At 37.8% G+C, this 20,705-nt stretch overlaps 1 protein-coding gene across 1 annotated transcript in view; it reads left to right on the top strand.

Moving 5' to 3' along the window:
- Window positions 1–20,705, top strand: part of tmem104 (transmembrane protein 104) — a 59,748-nt gene that overhangs the window by 21,820 nt on the left and 17,223 nt on the right. Inside the window, exon 9 of the mRNA XM_084421015.1 lies at window positions 19,972–20,065. Coding sequence (XP_084277141.1) covers window positions 19,972–20,065 — 94 coding nt within the window. The remainder of the gene's footprint in view (window positions 1–19,971; window positions 20,066–20,705) is intronic.

Here is a 20,705-nt window from a genome sequence, read left to right as displayed (position 1 = left end):
ATTGTTTTATTTAAAAGTAGAAATTTAAAGCTTTCTTTAGACGCATGTTTCATGGTTGTGTGATAAGTATTAGCTGAGTTTCAGTTCATTTTCCAGACTTGTTTCAAAAAGATTTTTGCGGAGACAGAGTGAGCTGAAAGCGCACCCTGTTTATTTTATTTATTTAAAAATAAAAACAAGGTTTTGATGTTAATGTGAGTGTACACAAAAAAAGAAGACCCTCTATAGTTTATAATCATGTATTTATTTTATTAATATGACCGTAAATGACGGACTTTTTTAAGTTTATGTTGCTTCTATGTGAAAAAAATCCAGCAAAACGCGGGGGCGCGTTTGCCGACCTCAGAGGGTTAACTGATGTTAGTTTATCGCTATGATTGCATTTTAATTGCCTTTTTAATTAGCAGTTCCTCACTGGCACTCTGTAAATTTCTTCCATATCAAAGCAAGCTAGTCAGGGTCTAACCAGAGTCCTTGTTCACTTATCTGGCCTTGCGTTTTAGATCAGTGCTGAACATGCCAAATCTATCTCCTGTCCTATTAAGGAGACTGCTGCTGAGATGTAGCGCAAATCTATTACAGGCGCCATGATGTGAGGAAAATGAGGAGATTTAACAGTTTCACCTGTTATTATAACTGAAATCTTCAGAAATGCATTCATGGCAGTTTTTGGGATGTCTGCTAGGGCGTCATGTTTCTAGGAAATATTCCAGATTATTGAATTGTATCGAAGTGCCCATGTGTCCTTCTAACATGTCTTTATAGTGTTTTTATATATATTCCTAAATCATCATGCTAACTTTACTTTTGAAACCTGCCTTTTGCAGACAGTGTGAATTATGACCCTACAGCTACTGTAGCACAGATGCATTTGTGTGTCTTGACTTTGACTCAAAACGGTACGTGGTCTGCATGAGAGTATTTGAGAGCAGTGGTCAGTTGTATTCCCCCGTGGCTAGCGGGATTGATGTTGGACACATTAGTGCAGCCTCATGGCATAAGCTTTAGAAAAGGAAAAACGGAAGATTAAGAGGCATATTATGCCTTCGCATAACACCTTGCCTCACTATAATCCCTGAGTGGGTGGCAGACCGTGACACTGTTCTTTCTCTACCTGTGGCACACAAAGAAGGATGTTATACATGTCTTTCTTCAGGGGAACGTGGCCAAAGAGTTTCCAAGAATGGAGTCTATTGGACTAAAGATTCTCAAACTGCCTATCTCAGAAAAGGCCTTTATAGTTGCTGTTTTGCTTTGTATTGCTTAACGGCCACTCTGTACATTGTGTAAAACTTCCTGCCTCAGCAGAGTATGACTGTTACTTTACCCTGACATATAGTAGGGATGGGTCTGGACGGATGACTAGTTGTCTTTGCTCTTTATTTATTTTTTATTTTTTTAAGCAGTGGTGCTTAAAGGAAATGGATTTGGTAATGAACCCAGCTATGATAGTTGCCATGAAATAGTGCAGTCAATTTCTGGCACGTGAGTATAGCTACACAAATTGGGTGTCTAACTGTTTTCGAGCAGTTGCATCTTTAAAAGTAATAGGGGCTTACAATACAATAAAGCCACAATAGTGGCTTTCACATCGGAGGAACCTTTTCATAGTTCCTAGAACTATTGGAGGAAGTACACGTTTTTTGTCGTGTTCGCATCGCAAAAACTAGGAACCACTAGGATTTTAGTTCTAATTTAGCTCCTACTTCAGAGTAGGGTCTAAACCAGCACTATAGGAACTATCCGTGACGTTAGTGTTCATGGATTAGCTGAACACACGCGAAACACCAGCACCCGCCATTTAAAAAAAAAAGCCATGTAAATACACAGATTATAGCCTATATATATATATATATATATATATATATATATATATATATATATATATATATATATATATATATATATATATATATATATATATATATTTACTCCACAAACTAACTCTACGAACATGGAAAACAGTGATGGATGGGCCTCTCAAACTTTACGATAAGGAGAAAATCCAAAGTAACTTTGAGGGGACCAAGCTAAACATGATCGTGTATTTCTGCTCAGCTAGCAACACTGGACATCAACTAATACCTTTTCATATACTGTCTACATTCTTTGTATAACAGTTATATCTAATAACGTATTAGACTGTTAGACAGATCGTAAACTAATGAACACATTGAATGCGAGCGCTGTGTGCTCAGGCTTTGGTGTTCTCAGCGGTGTCAAAATAAAAGTTACAAAATCAAGCACGGCTTATGTCACTTTAGAGTTCCTACTGGCTGTGCGAATGCAACCAGGAAAATGTTCCTAAGGGAACCATTAGTTCTCGGAGAACCACGCTAGTTCCTAGAACTAAGTTCCTAGAATAACCTGGTGCAAAACCCCTTTATGTAACGTTTGGCCATTGAACATTGTTTTGTTTGTGCTTTGGCTCTGCATGACTGTGCAGATGAATATGGTTATCCTACTGTTCATAAAACATTATATAACCAGTTTAGATGAAAAGGATCTCAAGCTGACTAGCTGAAGACGTTACTGTAGCTTTACCCATTAATAGACCCGGTACTTACTTGAAAATAAATCCGAGCCAGGGTTTCCGTTGTCCGGTAATTGCCGGACATTGGCCGAAAAAAAAATGAAATGTCCGACAAAATTAAATCTCTCCGGTCAAATTGTCCGATTAAAATAGCCTAATAATCCCGCCCCCCTAACACAATCTGAATTTGAGAATAAGCCTAAAATGTATAAAGCAAAAATACACCGACCTTTGGCTATGTTATAAAGGAACAGGCTCTACCGTTTGAAAGTTATTAAACATTATTACATGGCTTGGTTGAATTCCAATGTGGAATGCGGTCTGTTATTTCTTGATATCAGACCGCTGCGAAGCACTTGCGGCGCCAGGATTTTGTTTGTAGGTGGGCCTCCAGAAAACTGGATGGGCCAGTAAAATAAGCCAAAAATTAAAAAATAAAATAAAAACGGGTTCCCCTTCATCTCCGTTTCAGCGCTTTTCTGGGCATTGAGGACAGCGACTCAGTAGCCTACCTGAATTTAATGCGTAATTAGCATAGGTAAAAATAAAATAAAAAAAACCATTAAACAGGATTTTTTTTGTTGCTTTTTTAATACAATTACAATTTCATTTAATTTATTGTTTAATAAAATTATAGGCCTATTATTTTTAGTTTATTAACAGCAACAACAGCTGTAAAGATGAAGTTGACGATCGCCATGTCCTTAGTGAACGCACCTATAGAGAGAAATGCACATCATGGATTACATAATCAGAGAGTAGCCTATTTCTTTTCGTTTTAAATTGTTAAAAAGACATTTCAAGCTTTCTTAAGATATATTTCATGTCTGTGAGGCCTAAGCTGAGTTTCGTTAAATTAGGATGAGATGCGCTCCAGTTCACGAGCAATGCAAGTGACCGCGCGGGCGCCGTCATGATTAGGCCTATCGTCTGCTTTATTTTGCTGCTTATTTATTAAATACAGGCAATTGGTTGATAAAAATTTTTTTTTTAAATTAAGATACAATTTATACAAAACGAAATTCACTTCAAAAAAGTCATTCTACAAAACCAAACTTAATTAAGTGGTCAAAATCATGTCTGACCCGGTCCATGTCTCTCGATATTGCGCATCCTACTCGTGCGGTTCACTTTTCATAATCAACATAAATTAAAAAATAACATTATAATATTTTAACAAATATTAAACTAAATGAGCTTTTTTAATGGCTACAACACGTATAGTAGACATAGACTCTCTATTTGTACAAATTGCTGCACATTCATTTTATTCTGAATTTTGCACACATAAGTTGAAAGGCATTTGTTTGTGCATAGCAAAACATATCTGCAACATTTATCAAGTTCACTGATAATTATGCACGCATTTATTAATTATTATCTTAATGAATAATGAAACAAGGACGAAGCATATAAACTGCGTTGTTTGTTTAGAATGGAATGGATCGCAAATAGATCCGAATGAAGAAACGTACAAAACCATAGTAGAAAATGGGTCTCGAGTGTTCCTACAGAGAGTGGGTTCTCGCTGCAGAATCGGATCAAGACGAAGCAGCGAAGTCGCCTTGCGGAGAACAAGGTTACGCGGCTTATGCGCATTGCAAGTTGTGGAGAGAAACTGGGAAGTTCGCTTGAGTAAAAACATAGGCTTCAGATATTTTATGTGGGGAAGGGGGATTGGTTTGTTAAACTATGAATGTGAAACCATAGTAAAAACAATTGGCGTTGATTGACGCCAATCGGACGTTCATGTTTTTTTTCCGTTTTTTTATTTGAAAGTTAGGCTAATAAACATGTTGCATTCGGCCTGATTATGTAATTTTTTTTAAGTTACATAGCCTTCCTCCAGTTTTCCTCAACTTGACTAATTAAGAGGCGATATTTGACCGGCATATCTTCAAAATGTCCGGAAAACGAAACCTCTGCCGGTCACTTTGACCGGCACCATTTTTTTCTAGCGGAAACTCTGATCCGAGCACAGCTGAAAAGACTATAATGAAATGACCCTTCACAACAGGTAATGCTTTACAATGAACTCTGTTAGAGAGCTACATATGGCAATTTATCTTCAATAAAATACCTCACTCACCTGTTAAGTAATAAAAACACCTTCTCTGTGTCACTTTTACAACATTTCAAATCCGTCCGTTCTCGCCATTTCCGAAAAATCAAGCCAATGTTGATTCTGGTTTTATTACGAGCCCTGTCACGTTCTCTTTTTGCCAGCAAACTCTCCTCTGTGCTGCTTTTTTTTTTTTTTTACGGGTAATTCCCTGAAGGTTCGAGATTTAGCGTGATGTCAACCTTTCTCGCTTGTTGTAATCACTAACCTATGTAGTTCATATTTTTCCGTGTCTGCGCTGATTTGCTTCATCAGTAACATCATTAACTCTTAACAGGAGTAATTTTCTTATGTAGAGAAAGATTAAAATTTTTTTTTTTTTTACATTTATCTTTCTCTACTTCTGAAATAACCTTTATATACTTTATATTATTTACATTTTAATAGTTTTATATTAACCAACCAAATGTATATTACCAACTCCATGTTTCATAACTCGTTGCACATTAGTTCTTATAATGAACTGTGTGTATAACAACGTGCTTAATTCATTTAGTTCTCTCTCTCTCTCCTCAATTCTTCAAACTGTTCTGTTTTAAACAGTTTTTAAGTGTTATGTAGATCACTGCTGTCACTATTTGATCCCATCCTTAAAATAAATCTATTCCAGCGCTTGCTGTTCTAGTGGCACAGCAAACAAAGAGCTATTTTTGATCTCTGGCTCAACAGCTGTCCCTGAGCAATGCTATATTTTTAAAGTCCAAGACGCTTGACACACAAACCTCAGGGTTGCGGGACAAGGACAAAAATGGCATTTCGGAGCATAGTCATTTATCTACTCTTAATTAAGCAGTTTTGTCAACTGTGAAACACTTCAGTAAATCTATTTGGGTTGTCTGAAACGGGTATGGCTAAGGCCGAAATCTTTTTGTTTTCTCTCAAGTTAAACAGACCTGTCTGCCCAGCAAGCTGTGGCTTTGATCAGCAGTAAAGGTCCACTCTGTGTAGAATCCTGCAGTTTTATCTGTTGTTTGCTGAAAGCTGTTAAAAAGATCAGTAGACTGAGACTTCATCTGCTGTCGATTCATTTCAATGTGCAGTTTAAAGAGCTTTTTAAAGAACTGGAGTATCTGTTCAGGTTTTAATGGCATCTGACAATTTATGACTGAAATGTTGTCAAACAAGCTCTCGAATGTTCAAAGGATAAACTTGAGTTCAAGTCCAAGACATTGTTGATTCATTTAGGGAATGTATTGAGAGTATTCCATGGATCTGCCTATGGCACTTTTCCACTGCATTGTACGGCTCACTTTTGGGGGGTTTTCCACTGTGTACATTACCTAGTACCTGGTACTTTTTAGCGCAATTTTCCACCGGACAAAATTGCGATTAACAACTCATGATTTCTGTTCTGTTCTGTCTGTGCGCACCAATCTTGCACTTCTATCTACTCCTCAACCAGACCACCTAGAGACTTCGGGTTTTCGGCATTATGTTAAGGAAGGTCTAATCTCGGGAACGCACAAAAAAAATCCAGGAAAAGATTTTGGATTTCCTGGAAATCAGTTTTTTGCAAATTTCTCGGCAACCATAATAGCTATCGAGTTGAAACAAATTGCAATCGATAGCTTCCAAAATTTACAATAATATTAGAAAAAAAGAATTGATCAAAAATATTTGCTTTATGCTTCAAAAATTAATTAAAACTTTATATGAAGGGAAATAAGAAAAATATTGCCTTTTCACCTATAAAACTATTGTTCCACAGAAATACGTAAGGAAGGTATTCACAAGAGTCATGAGCACAATTAATTCCACTGAATTACGGCAAGAAATCAATGAAGGTATCGATCAAGATTTGGAGAAGGAGCAAGAATATATGAGAAAACGACAAGAGGTTGTTGCAAAATAAATGGAAGAACGTTCAGCAAAGCGACAAAAGATGGCGACATCCACACCAACGGCTTCCTCATCAGGCGTATCTGATTTCTACGATGACTCGTGGCTTTCAGAGGATGTTTTGGCAAATATCTCGAAAGCAGAAGAAGAGTTTACAAAGTCACAAGCCAATAGTCAAGCAGAAAAGAAGGAAGAATCTGAAGAGGACAAAGCAGAAAAGGAAGCTGATACAGAGAAAATCGAGGATATTGAGTGAACACAAGATGTAAAAAATAATGAGCTAATAAAAAAAATGATGTTCAACTAGTCAAGTGATTGTGCCTTTTTTATTATCCATTGCTGATTTGATTTCAGAAAGTTCATTTGAATTTCAAGACAAAGTTATATTCTCGAGCAACTTATTTTCTCTTTCATTTACTATCTCTTAGTGTTGTGATCCCATGAGGTGAGAAAATTGCGCTAAAACACTCAGAGTTTTTATTACTTGTTTAGTACCACCTCGGTTGAGGTTCCAAGTGAGCCGTACCGATACTAAAATGTGACGTGTAAACACTACAGATCACTGATTGGTAGTGTTGCTTTCATCAACGAAAATTCTGACTAAATATCGTTGTCGTCAAACCTTTATCACGTGACGAAAACGAGACGCAACGTAAATGCTGGTCATGTGACGATAACTATAATAAAATGTATAATGCAATATTGTTGACGAATAAAAACGAGACTAAATGTGGTTTACAAAATAAAAACTATGCTAAAATGTCTCTTCATTTTCGTTGACTAAAACGAGACGAGACGAAATGTTATGACGTTATTTCGTCTCGTTTAGTCACGTTATTATTATTTTTGCAGTATTTCTGTTTCCCGTGTCTCACTTCAGGGGCTGCATCAGGTCGCACTGCGCAGACGCAGGCGATGTCACTTCCTCAAGCCACACTCGCGGCACTATTTAGAAGATGCAGCTGCGGTGAGTTAGCGTAAACGACAACAAACAAAGTTAAGTCTGACGCCCGTTTCACACATACTCCGTGTGTATTTGTCTTTGTACACGTATACACTCTTTAAAAGACGTAATTCACCTTTAAACACAATTTAAACAACGTATTATTCAATGCATTACTTTTATATAGATTTATATATTAAGTTGCTCAAGCAAGTGGTAAAATATACTTATAACCATGTACTTATAATAAAATCGCAAACATTTTAAATTAAAACTTAAAATTGACATTTTTTTTATTTAATGCAATAAATCTTGCATGTCACAAAGAATTTGTTTATCCACCTCCACGAATGAGACGAGTGTTACTTTTCTGTTCGCTATTTTTGCTATTTTCCCATAGTGGTACACTATGTTGACTGGGTTAAATAGAATTGCATTACTAAAAAGAGACTAAAATACAATTTTCATTGACTAAAACTAGACTAAATGTCATCATTTTTTGTCGACTAAAACTAGACGAAAATAGTCATGGATAATTCTGACTAAAATAAGACCAAAATGCTCAGACTTTTAGTCGACTGAAACTTGACTAGACTAAAAAGAGTATGAACGTGACTAAAACTAATAAATACTAAAATGACAGCTTGACACAAAGACTAGACTAAAACTAAAATTAAAACAGGCTGCCAAAAACAACACTACTGATTGGTCAGAGATAATGACTTTATCGTGGTCAGTAGACTAGGTGGCGGCACAAATATAACGATCAGTCTGTAATCAGTAGTACTAAAGCAGGACTAAACTGCAGTGTGAAAGTAAAGCGAGCCGTGCCGAGTCGTACCATGCAGTGGATAAGCACAATTATATATGGAAGGGGTGATGTGTAGTGAGGATGTAAATTGTATCAAGGACAGGAAGGTGTCCTCCCTTTTCTCATTGGGCTGGTAATTATTCTGAAGGGGAAGCTGGATTAATGGCTGTACATGATCACCTTTATTCTGTGGGTCCATGTAAAATGAGCTAATTTCCTTAACCATCTTGATGGGAGGATCCTTTGTACAAAACAGTCAGAAGCTACATTTCTCAAGGAGTCATATGATGGTCATTTAACACATTGAAACTGCTCATTGATCACTCCAAACCAGCAAATTGTTGTGGCAGAAAGTTGCTGAACAATCAAGAGATCTTACACTTGAAGTCCACTTGCAATGTTAGCCATGTCAATGTTACAAAAGATTACCGTTTCTTTTTTTTTTAACCTTTATGTTGTGTTCGGGTCATTTTGACCAAGAGAGAATATTATTTTTCCCGAAAACGTTAATGTTATCGCTTACTGACTTTGCTCACACAGGGTATAACTACTTCCTGATCATTTTTGAACTTTTGGGATTCTATTTTTCCCCACCTTGTTACACAGGGTTATTTTCGCAGCTGACCTTATTGCATATGCATTTGTAGGAGTTTCCCTTTCAGACGCAAAATCTATTGGAGGAGAGTATTTAAATGAATCACGCAAAGGTGATTTACTAAGGTTTGTGCAAGTCAGTTTACTTGAATTTGCGCTATTTATCGCTTGTCTTAAACCAGATGCTTTTTTGCGCTGCTCTTGCGAGATTGCGTTGGTGGTTTGTGGAAATGATCCGGCTGCGTCTGTGTTCTTTAATTTGTGCGTCGTCAGTAGATCACGCGCAGAACTTTCCACTCCCATCGGCGCTTTTATGGAATTGCACTCTCACGCTAATTTGCCCTGTTTAGTAAATCTGGTGTAGGTGTTACAGGGTTTTCAACACAGCGTAAGGGTTAAGTTATATTTTGGGCCTTTTTATTCCTTCAGTCTATGTAGTATATGCAGAGGCAGAATGTTCTCTTTTATTATTTTTCTTCTTTTTATCCCCCTGGTGAGGAAATCTGCCCACTGAGTGCAGAGATTGTCTTCCTGGCTAACCATGTTTAGAGCCCATCCTTTCAGCAACCTTCAGTATCCATTGGCCTCTCTCCTAGGACACACATTTGCTCACTGTCTCGCTCGCTCTGTGAAATATGGGTCACAGCGTAAAGATTTGCAAGATAAAAATAAAATAAAAATTCTCATCTTTGGAGGGAAAAAATACACCACCATTCCCCTTGATGTACACAGGTTATTTTATACATATGTTTTAGGAACCCTTATTTGGACCAAAAAGTTGCAAAGTTGGTTTAAAACGTTTAATGCAATAATAGAGAAATATTTACCTGGATATTTTTGTGCTAAACATTTGAAAGGATTCATAATTTCTTGTAGGGACTTTCTTGAATATTTCATTTTGAATGAATTGCTTAACGGAGTCAGATTTCCTAGTGTATTCTACATATTACAAATGTTTAAATTTTCTCCATCTTGGTGCTTTCATGCTTTTGAAAAAACTCTCCTAAATGATGATTGTTCAATTTACTTTTCCAAAACATTGAAACATTTGAAAGCTCAAGTTGACAGCAGTAGATTTTTTTTTTTTTTTTTGCAAGTGATGTAGTTGAAGCTGTCTTTTAGAAAGCTCTTATGCTGTGGGTGGATCTGCAGGAATAAGACAACGCAGATGGTTTAGTGGATATTAGCTCAGCAGGATGAGGAGTTTGAGCAGTGGCCCACCAGGCGAAGAGTCCTCTCTCTAATCCACAGTGGGACTATCGTGCCAGTGCAAACACTGGCTGACCCACAGTCACACTGGTGATTCTTGCCAAGCGGGGAAGGAGTTGTCGAGGAGGACTAAGAAAAGATGTGGCAGATAAACTAGACGGGGAAGTAAATGCAGATAAAACAAACTCAGCCTTGGGTTAAGATCGTGATATACCACGTCTGTTGCACACTTGACAGCTCTTCATATCTTCTGTAAGATATGCAAGGATGAACCTGTCAAAATGCTGTAAACATTGCATAGTTGATGTAACAGCAGCAGTTCTGGTCCCAACCACTTTTAAGTATCCCACAGCTGTCGGCACATTTTAACGTCTTGTTTTGTGATTCGCTGTGCTCGCTGCCAGAAAAATCCCATAGATTTACACTAAAGAGACCGGAATATCATAGAGACGTGGTCCAGTAAATAACCTTGTAAACCACCTAGAAAATACCCACAGTGCCCTGGCAATCACACACAGCCCTCAAAGGTTTGTGTCTAGTGCTCATTCAGGTTCTGTTCTGTCTTAATCTGCTGTTGCCCATTATTATAATTTCTTTTAATTTCCCTTAAATCCATTTCTGCAGGCTTAACTTCAGTCCACTGAACAGCTTGTGTGTTCACCGGGGCTACCTGCTGGGTACAATATTGTTCTCGGTTTGGAAAAGCTGGTTATCTTGTCCAAGGACATCGCAGAATGATGTAATGGTCTTCCTCGGTGGGTGTCAGGACGAGGCTGTACGTGATTTCCATGAAATGAAATCCACAAGCACAACCGATGTCTCATTATCAAAACATCCTTCCGGATGTTACCCTGAACACAGAAGCTACTTGCTTTTAACCTTCATACTTAATGTTTGTGACTTTTGTTTGCCTGAAAGGTGTTCAGACTACTGTTTGTTTGGCCATTTTAGATTTACACAAATATTTGTAGTACAATTTTTTTTTTTTAGCTGATGGCAGTGAATTTAAGTGTTTACTGTACTGGAGCTTTACTTCAGTGCTTGCCAGATGGAATACATGTTAAAAAGAAAGGAAAGATTTACTATATTTTAAATTATTTGTGGAAGATTATTCTTTTTTATTATTATTATTTAAGTCACAGTCTGAAGTCCTGACCTTTCATTTGCTTTAAAAATATCATTAGGACCCTTGTCTGCTCTAGAGTTGGCAAGGTCTGAATTATATATATATCCACATGAAAATGATTTCAATCCCTCTGTATTGCCAGTTATGAATACAAAAATATATAAAAAAATATATATGATCAGGTGTTAGTTAGACACATTTAGTGCAGAGCAAATTATTCAGTAACATGACCTTTTGTGATTGATGCATGTTTACTCTGTGATGCACATTTACTTGTTAAATAATATTTTTTGTTTTTTTTCATTGTAGTTTATGTGCGTCTTATACATTTTCCACAAATTCAATTTAAAGGTGCAGTAAGCGATTTCTGAGAAACACTGTTGATATTTGAAATCAACCCAAACAAACACACCCCTCCCTTCATTGATCCGCCCCCAAAACTCACAAACACACAATGCGAGAGCTTTATCTTAGTTGAAGCGAAGCAAAAATAATGCTTTGTGAAAAATAAAGCAAAGATGGCAAACAAACGAAAAGAAAGAACAGAAAATGAACACCGTACACAAGAGTAAACACAAGCAAGAGTGGGTTGTTTGTCGCCAGCAGCACAGCAGCTCTAGACAAACAATGACACTTAAAACTGTCCTGTTACTAGAGCTAACATTACAACAGCAGCATATCTTGGTCCTTGGTCCTTTTTTTTTCTTTTATATTTTCCTTTTCTTTCCTTCCCTTTGCCTTTCTGTTATCGTTTCCTTTTTTGGCTGTACAATATATCGTTTCAGCATCAACATTGCGTTGTGCGCATCCGTGATCGTCACATCGCAGGATGTGTGATATCAAGTAATTAGGGATTGAAGTCGATCCGTGATCCGCACGGACCAGACCCCACGGTTCGGAACATGTGATTCGTGGATTAATTGCAAAGTTGAACCATCATAGAGTAAATTTATCATTTGCACCCGTTTTAAGCCCTGTCAGTTTAAAGCATTCAAGCACAAGAAGCGAAAGAGAAGTCAATTCAGAACTCGCAAACTGTTTTCTGTGCGCAGACACAGAGGCGCATAGACAGCATGTGAACACCGAATTCAGTCTTTTTGTGCTTGAATGGACACATGCATGCACAATTATTTTAAAAAGCCTCTCTCTGCGAGTAAACCCAGTCGTTAATGTCTTATGTGAAAGTAAACAAGTGTGAAAGTAAACGAGTGAGAAAGAAAACGGATGCGTATCAATATAGTGGATCCGATCATTCGTTCTTAAAGTGACAGCAGCCTAATGTACCTGCTGCTCTCTGTGACATTAATGTTAATCAAACAAAGAGAAAATCACTTTTTTTTTTTTTAAACAAAGATTAATTATATTATTTTACACATTGAAGACTATGCAGTGTTATTTTACATTTTATTATTGATTTGTAATTTATTATTTATTAATATATGTTCAAACACTGCATTTGTGAAACTTCAGCTATCACTGTTGTGCCCTTGATCAAGGCACGTATCGTCAGCTTGCTCCAAGGACTGTCCTTACGACTTAATGTGGTGATGTGGAGTGAAAGTCATGTCAGCCCCGATCTTGATGAAAAAAAGATCCTATTCTAATTAGCTTCTGTTGAACTGGACAAAACTTGAGAGCTCTATGGTTATAAGAGATCTAAGTGCTTTGGTGAACTTGACACAGTATTACAAAGTCATGAGAATTAGTCCTGCTCCTCAGTGGCTCCCATTGTTTTAGAAAGGTTTCGGCTTTGATTCACACCATAGTTGCCAGTGTAATCATGCTGCAAATGACTGTAAATGGATGAATGGTTTCTTTGTAAAAATATACCAACCTTTTTCTTCTTTTTTTTAACCAAAGGCCTTTAGGAGAGAGCTGTTGACCCATGAATAGCAGAGTAATGCAACTGTCCAGCCTTAATGAACACCGCCTGACTCATGACAAGCACTTCCATAATGATTTATTGGCTCTGTGACTGTTAGGTTACAGATATGAATGAGAGTGAGGTGAATTGAGACCCATTACAACAGATTTGTTGATCATATTTCAGAGATATTCCTTGAGCCTAAATCTTGAGTTGGTTGTGTGTAAATTAAAGAGTCTTAAGAAGATAATTAGTATTTATTGGTCTTAATTTTAAGCTTTAAATATGAATGTTCACTGTACAATTTAGCTTGTTCGTTTGTTCTGTTATTAAAGAAAAGTGTTTAAAGCATGTAAAGCAGGCTAAAATTATATTAAGGATCAGTTACTCATCTAATGCACAAGCTTTATATCTTTGTTAGACGTGTTGGGCCATTTATTTCTCTTTTTACGTGCTATTTGCTATTTTATTGTTTTGTCGGTTAGGAAAAGTTCTAACTGGAAAATTTAGTCATGGATGGAGACCAGACAAAAGACGGTCTTTTGCCCTTTCCTGCTGTCAGATTCAAGCAGACAAAACCAATGACCTCTCCAAAGAGTCAGATACAGCATTGATTTTATGACACTTGCTGTCTTAATATGGAAATCCACTGGGACAAACAAATATTCATGTTTTCTATTATTGTAAAGATCAATATGCAGGAAAGATCTGTCTTGACAGCTTTCAGCTTTCCAGGAGTTCTGGGCATATTTGCTGCTTTTTATATACTGTTTTGCCTCGTCTCCCTCGTGGGATCTAGGGGCCTTATGTTGAGCATCCTTTACCCCCTGCCCCATGGCTCTGATGACTACGTTTTTGAATTAAGTACCAGTGCTATTTTGCAATAAATTAATGCACAGTATCTGTTCTAGGCCGTGCCATGTGTGACCTTGCAATGATCATTTAAGCTCATTTCATTGCAAATCTTTGAGTTGTTGTTGTTGTTGTTGTTGTTCTTGTTGTGTATCATACATTTGTATTGTTTAAATCCAGTATTCAGTTTGTGCCAATATGCTGACCTCAAACCAAAACTATGCTTTTATTGCTTTTCTTACTTCCTGAAGGATGGGTCAAGCTGCGGTTGCATAATTTCTTTCTTTTCTTTTTTTCACTTTCATGAATGCGCTTGTTAAGCATCCATTTATTCATTAATTGAGCTCTTAATTGTGGCAGCATATTGCAGCTCATTTTGGAGGTTAATGATGCTTTCGCCTGACAGATACGAGCTGAAAAAAGCTCAATTACTGAGTCATTATTGGTTTACAGTTTTTACACTGGCTTTGTAGCAGGTTTATTCTGCCTGTATATATGTATTGTGTGTGTGTGTGTGTGTGTGTGTGTGTGTGTGTGTGTGTGTGTGTGTGTGTGTGTGTGTGTGTGTGTGTGTGTGTGTGTGTGTGTGTGTGTGCGTGTGCGTGTGCGTGCACAGTCATGTGAAAAAGAAAGGTCACCCAAATTAATTCTATGGTTTTAAATATTGGTTTTTAAATATTAAATATCTTGAGCAGCTCTTAAAATATGCTGCATTTGGTTTTCACCAAACGTTGGGCTGTGCATTATGGCCAGACATCTCCACTTAGGTCTCATCTGTCCAGAGGACATTGTGCCAGAAGTCTTATGGTTTGTTCAGAAGCGACTTTGCTAACCTAAGCCGTGCTGCCATGTTCTTTTTAGAGAGAAGAAGCCAACCCTTCCTAACATGCCATACTTGTCCTGTCTTTTTCTAATTGTACTGTCATGAACTTCAACATTTAACATGTTAACTGAGGCCTGTAGATTCTGAAGTGTTAGTTCTTGGGTGTTTTGCGATTTCCTCTGAGCATTGCACAGTCTGACCTTGGGATGAATTTTCTGGGACGTCCACTCCTGGGAAGATTGGCAACTGTCTTGAATGTTTTCCACTTGTCAATAATCTGCCCTACTGTAGAATAATGGACTTCAATTGTTTGGAAATGGCCGTATAACCCTTCCCAGATTGATGGGCAGCAACAATTGCTTCTCTAAGATCATTGCTGATATCTTTCCTCCTTGGCATTGTGTTTTAACCAAGCGGCAACCTCCCTGTCTCTCTCTTGAAACCAACACGGAAGTGAATTAAACGGCAATTCATCGACTGGCCGCTTGAGGCTGGCTGCAGAAGTGAGTCAGGTCTGTATCTCCCCCATGTTAAAATACCCAACTTTACAGCAGAAAAAAACACGTTTACAGCCTGGTGCAAAAAGTGGCTTTGGTCTATATAGCTTATTTTTCCCTTCATGACAACTGTGAGGGGGGTGAATTTTTTTAGAACTCATCCGTTTACATTATATTAAGCCTTAAAGTTCTGCATAATTAAGGGTGTCCACTTTTGAGTGACAGGTGGATTCCCACTGCAGTGGTCATTAGTCATCAATTAGCCGTTTGTCTGCTGTTTGTTAGCCGTCACGTTACCTCAGCTAATTGTCTTGACTGTAAAAAAAAAAAAAATCGGAAGTGACGCGCAACCAAGATGGCGACGGTCGGCCACGCCCACTTTAGGCTTCAAAAACGGTCTTCAGAAACCTACGGGTGACGTCACGGACACTACGTTCATATTTTTTTTACAGTCTATGGTTTTAACACACCTGAATGTTCCAGACCAGCAAACTGCCAAAACTTCTGCTTTCATAGCGGTGATCGCACTTGCTGATGATCAGTTAATCAAAGGCGTTTGATTAGCAGCGCTGACTGTTACTTACACTCTTAATTCCTATTGAGGGTATACTTAGATTTTCACACATGGCTTCACCATTTTGGCCTAGTTTTTGTTCAACAAATAATGACATGGCATAATATGCCATGTGTTATTGTTCATCTGAGGTTGTATTTACCTGATTTTGAGACCTGCCAAGGACCAGAAGATTTTTTTTATTATGTCCTGAATCCTGATACCATAGAACCGTAAAACCATAGAATTCAATAGGGAGGGTGTCCTTTCTTTTTTTACATAACTGCAAATGTGTGTGTGTTGTCGTGGTTGTTGTTATAAAAAAAAAATGTATATATAATTTAATTTGCATTTTTTTTACATTTTTAATTTATGTAGTAGTAGTATGTCTCTCATTTTTATTTTAGAGAGTTTACTGAATTGATGGATCTGTTCTGAGTATAAATTCTTTAATCTGTCCGTTCTGTTAGCCGATGTAGTAGCAGCGTATCTGCTTCCCATTTGTTGATCCTGTCTAGAATGTCTAACAAAGATTAGCACTGGAGACAAATGCCACTGGGATCTTGACACTTTGGGGATTTGGGGAAATATAATCCGTTTTGCATGTTACTATCAGTTGAGTTATAATCCTGCATTCTGTGCTGCCACAAGGGCTCACCCAAAGTCCATAGACACAAATGTCCCATAGAGCTGCCCACACTTGGAATGAAGTTAGCGGAGTACATTAAGAAGAAAACCATAAACTGGCTTTGCTCAATGTACATTCAACAGACGATGACAGGTGTTGTAGATTGGTCCGTTTCTGGAGTCCCACCTTGCCCAGTTATGTTAAGGGTGAAGGATTCCATTTGATGCCACAAATTGCAAAAAATGGAACCGGAAACTCAAATGGTTATGCTAATATCTCAATTGCTCAGAGATTTGTTATTCTGAATTATACGTGTTATACCATGACAGCATCTTCTGGTGCCAAATAACGGTCATCGACTGTTGGTTTCATTTCACTCATATTGATGTGATGAGTCAAGTCCTGCTCTTCCATCAAGCTATTCACCTTTGCATTTTCTCATTAAATTTTGGGGTTTATCTCATTTCAGTCAAATGTTGCTTTTAAATGAGCTCAGTATTGCTGAATTTGTTATATGATATTGCTTTGGGAACATTACAGTCATCCAAAAGAAGATATACACATCTGGCCGAATGTCCCAATTTTTGGCCAGCAAAAGGTCAAAATTAGCATGGAAATTGACTCGGTTTACCCAGCAACAATATTTTGATCCCAAAAGATAAAATATATTAAGAACAACATTAAATGTACATATTCCTTTTTTTTAAAGAAAGCAATAAAAAATTCTAAATATTCTGCACGGACATTTTGGGGATTATTGAGTTTTCCCCCTGTATGCATAGTATACAGTATGTACAATATACAACCTGAGCAGACTAATATACAGTTTTTTTTCCCACAATACACTTCTCCCAACTTGCACTGGCAAGTAATATGAGACCCAATTTTCTGCACTGGCAAGTAATATAAGCACATATTATTTCTTTGGAAGTTTTTTTTATTTTTATTTAATAATTATTAAGCCACTGAATAGAATCTATTTTGATTTCAGGTTAAAGATTATACATTTACCCCAAGCGTGAGCAGTACTACTAGTGATGCCTGCTAACACATGGGGTTCATGCTTGGCTATTTTACACTATTAGAGTGTGAATGCGCTCTGTGTTCTGATAACAAGTACAGTATGTCACAGTGCCTCTCTGTCTCTCTTCATGTCATGTCTGAGTCACCCAGCACCCCACGGCTCTCGCTCTTTCTGCTTCCCTTGATGCCCTCTCTGCCTGGCCCTGTCCCTCCATTTCTCCCTTCACTCCTATTCATTGCCAAACTTCCTTCCTGTTGTCCTTTCCTGGCATGCGTTGTGCACCAGCATGCCAATGTTGCACCATTTTTACTATCAGCACCAACAACACTCGTCGACTGGGACAGAGAATGGAAATCCATTACTATCGCTCTGCACTCCTGGCATGAGTGGGCGAGCTCCTGTCAAGTTTCCAACCTTTCTGCCAGCGTCCCTTTTCAAATCGGAAACTGCGGCATATGTTATAAGTTAGGCTTCGAATAAGAAGCTACAGCAGGCCCGGCCATCAAAACTGAGATTGGGTGATGTGTTAGCTTTGACATCGCTTCCTATAAAGAAACTGAGATGTTTTACAGGGTTTTTATTTCTTTTCAGTTTCATTATTTGTTGACATGAGATTGCATATGGTATTTTATGGCCATTCTGGGATGTAGGAGTTCTGCTCAGGAATAGATATTTATCGTTAGGATTGTGTGTGTTGTCAACCATCATGAAATGGGATTGGGGGGGGTTGTATATTTTTGTGTGGTGGGAGTGATGCAGGCATGCACTTTGATATAACTCATGCAGACAGCAATGCATTATGGGGATTTATCAAAGTGCATTTCTTGCTCAGTTCTCCTATTTTTCGCTTTATTGGTTGTTCTTAGGTGCCTTTTAAATCCCTTATGTATATAATGACTTTAATAGTTGACATTAACTATTTATTATTTATTTGTTTATTTCTAAGAACTCTTAAAGACCTTCTTTGTCTTCAGGGATGTTTAAAATCTTCAACATCTCTCCTTAATCATCAAATGAGTCCAAACCTTTTCTTGCTCACTGTTTAACTTCTGCTATATTGTTTCATGTCCCGTTACAACCCTTTATAGGAATGGCAAATGAACTTAGATCCTTCTGCTCTTTTGTCTTGTCCCTTCAGGGCTTTAGCTGTTTAGCAGCCTCTCTGTCAGCTCTTTTATCAGGACAGACATTCAGGCATCTTGATGGACTGTTATCTCACCCTCATCCTATCTGACTATACAAAAAACCAAGACACTTCTCTCCTCTCAAGATAATGCATGAATGGTGTCATGATGATTTACAATTCACAGTTTAATGAGAGTCATCCATCAATAATGTGCAATGTATTAATTAGAACAAACTGCAGTGTGTTAAATTGTGTTGTTGGCCAATAATCTGACTCCATTGACTTCAGTGGAGTCAGATTAATGGCCAAAAACACAATTTAACACACTGCAGTTTGAATCAAAATTGATTCATTTTACTTAAATTCACATTCTTGGTCTGATTGTGAATGAAACGGGTGAGATTTGTATTCAACTGTATTGGAAAACAGAACTTATCTGCATGCTAGTTGCCTGGAAAACCAAATCACAGTGTGTCAGTTGTTCTGTAATGTACCAGAAGAGGGCAGCTGAATCAGAGTACAGATTACTTTTAAGAAAAAATTACCACAGAGATAAACAAACACATAAGTCACGAATATTAAAATGTGTTTTAACCTCTTGCTTTTTGTGATTGTTTCTTTTTTAATGGAAATTTGAAGATCACGCCTAAAAGTAGACGTGCGGTTTCACAGGTGGGAGGCGTTTGCCTTGTTAGAACAGTTAAATGTATTTAGGACGGATACCTCCATGCCATAATTTAACTACGCTGTAAGCTGATAACCACACATGATGGGAAATACACAAAAAGTATATTAAATGTTAGTACTAGTGGTAGTAGTTGGACATTTCAGATTCAGAGTAAACGCCACCAGGACTGGGAGGTCCAGTTCTTCTTGCAGCCGTCTGTGAAGATGCTAAAGTCTAATATAAATATCAAAGAGACTGACATGTCTCTCATCAACACTCAACCCAATGCAGTTTATTAGAAATGAGTCATGAATCCATGTGCCTAGTGCCTACACAGAAGCACATAAAAAGCAATTATATGCGTACCATAAGAGTCATGAGCAGACCCATGCAGACTCTGTTCCCTCAGAGCTCAGAGAAAAGCTCCTCAGATTCTGTAGAATTGGAACACCCTTCATTCATGAAGTTCTGTGCATCCCTGGCCATTTTATACACTTATTTTATTGCTAGAATACGCATGTCTACTAGTTTTGGCCATTTTAGTAGTGCAGTTGGTCTGTCTACGTCAGGTTGAGATGGTCATGTTTCTTGGATATTCTACTATGTACCATGTGAAACCACGTTTGTTCGTTATTTAAAGGTCAACATATTATGTCTACTGAGATCTACCTTGGTCTCCTACTTGACTTGACCTGAATTTTTTTTTTTTTTTTTTTTATGCTTTCATTGACTCGTTCTCTGTATTTTTATTTATTTTCAGGGTGTCTTCACGCTGTTTTTGGGGCCCTTCACCTTTTTTAATGCGCAGAAGACCAAATACCTCCAGATCGTCACCTCTGTAATGAGATGGATTGGTAAGTTCCGTACTATTTTTTTTTTTGTTATTTTTTTATTGATTTCATTTATTTCTTTTTTATTTTATACGCTATACAAATAATGTTTTTGTTATTACGTTGCAACAAAACATAGCCTTTTGCATTCAAAATTTACCTTATGGACAAATTGCATAAATTACATGGTGTTTTGAAGGAGGTTTGAAATGTTTCTGCAAGTAGATTTCGTTAAAGCTTAAAAAATATCTGTAAAGAGCAACATCCATCCATCCATCCATCCATCCATCCATCCATCCATCCATCCATCCATCCATCCATCCATCCATCCATCCATCCATCCATCCATCCATCCATCCATCCATCCATCCATCCATCCATCCATCCATCCATCCATCCATCCATCCATCCATCCATCCATCCATCCATCCATCCATCCATCCATCCATCCATCCATCCATCCATCCATCCATCCATCCATCCATCCATCCATCCATCCATCCATCCATCCATCCATCCATCCATCCATCCATCCATCCATCCATCCATCCATCCATCCATCCATCCATCCATCCATCCATCCATCCATCCATCCATCCATCCATCCATCCATCCCGCCCATCCTCTCAAATCACAGCCGCACTGAATCCCATTTAATGTGCAT

This window comes from Rutilus rutilus (genome assembly GCF_951802725.1).
Source record: "Rutilus rutilus genome assembly, chromosome: 1".
NCBI classification, from domain to species: domain Eukaryota; kingdom Metazoa; phylum Chordata; class Actinopteri; order Cypriniformes; family Leuciscidae; genus Rutilus; species Rutilus rutilus.
The sequence above is the reverse complement of the archived record's forward strand: the minus strand, read 5'-3'. Positions and strand labels throughout refer to the sequence as shown.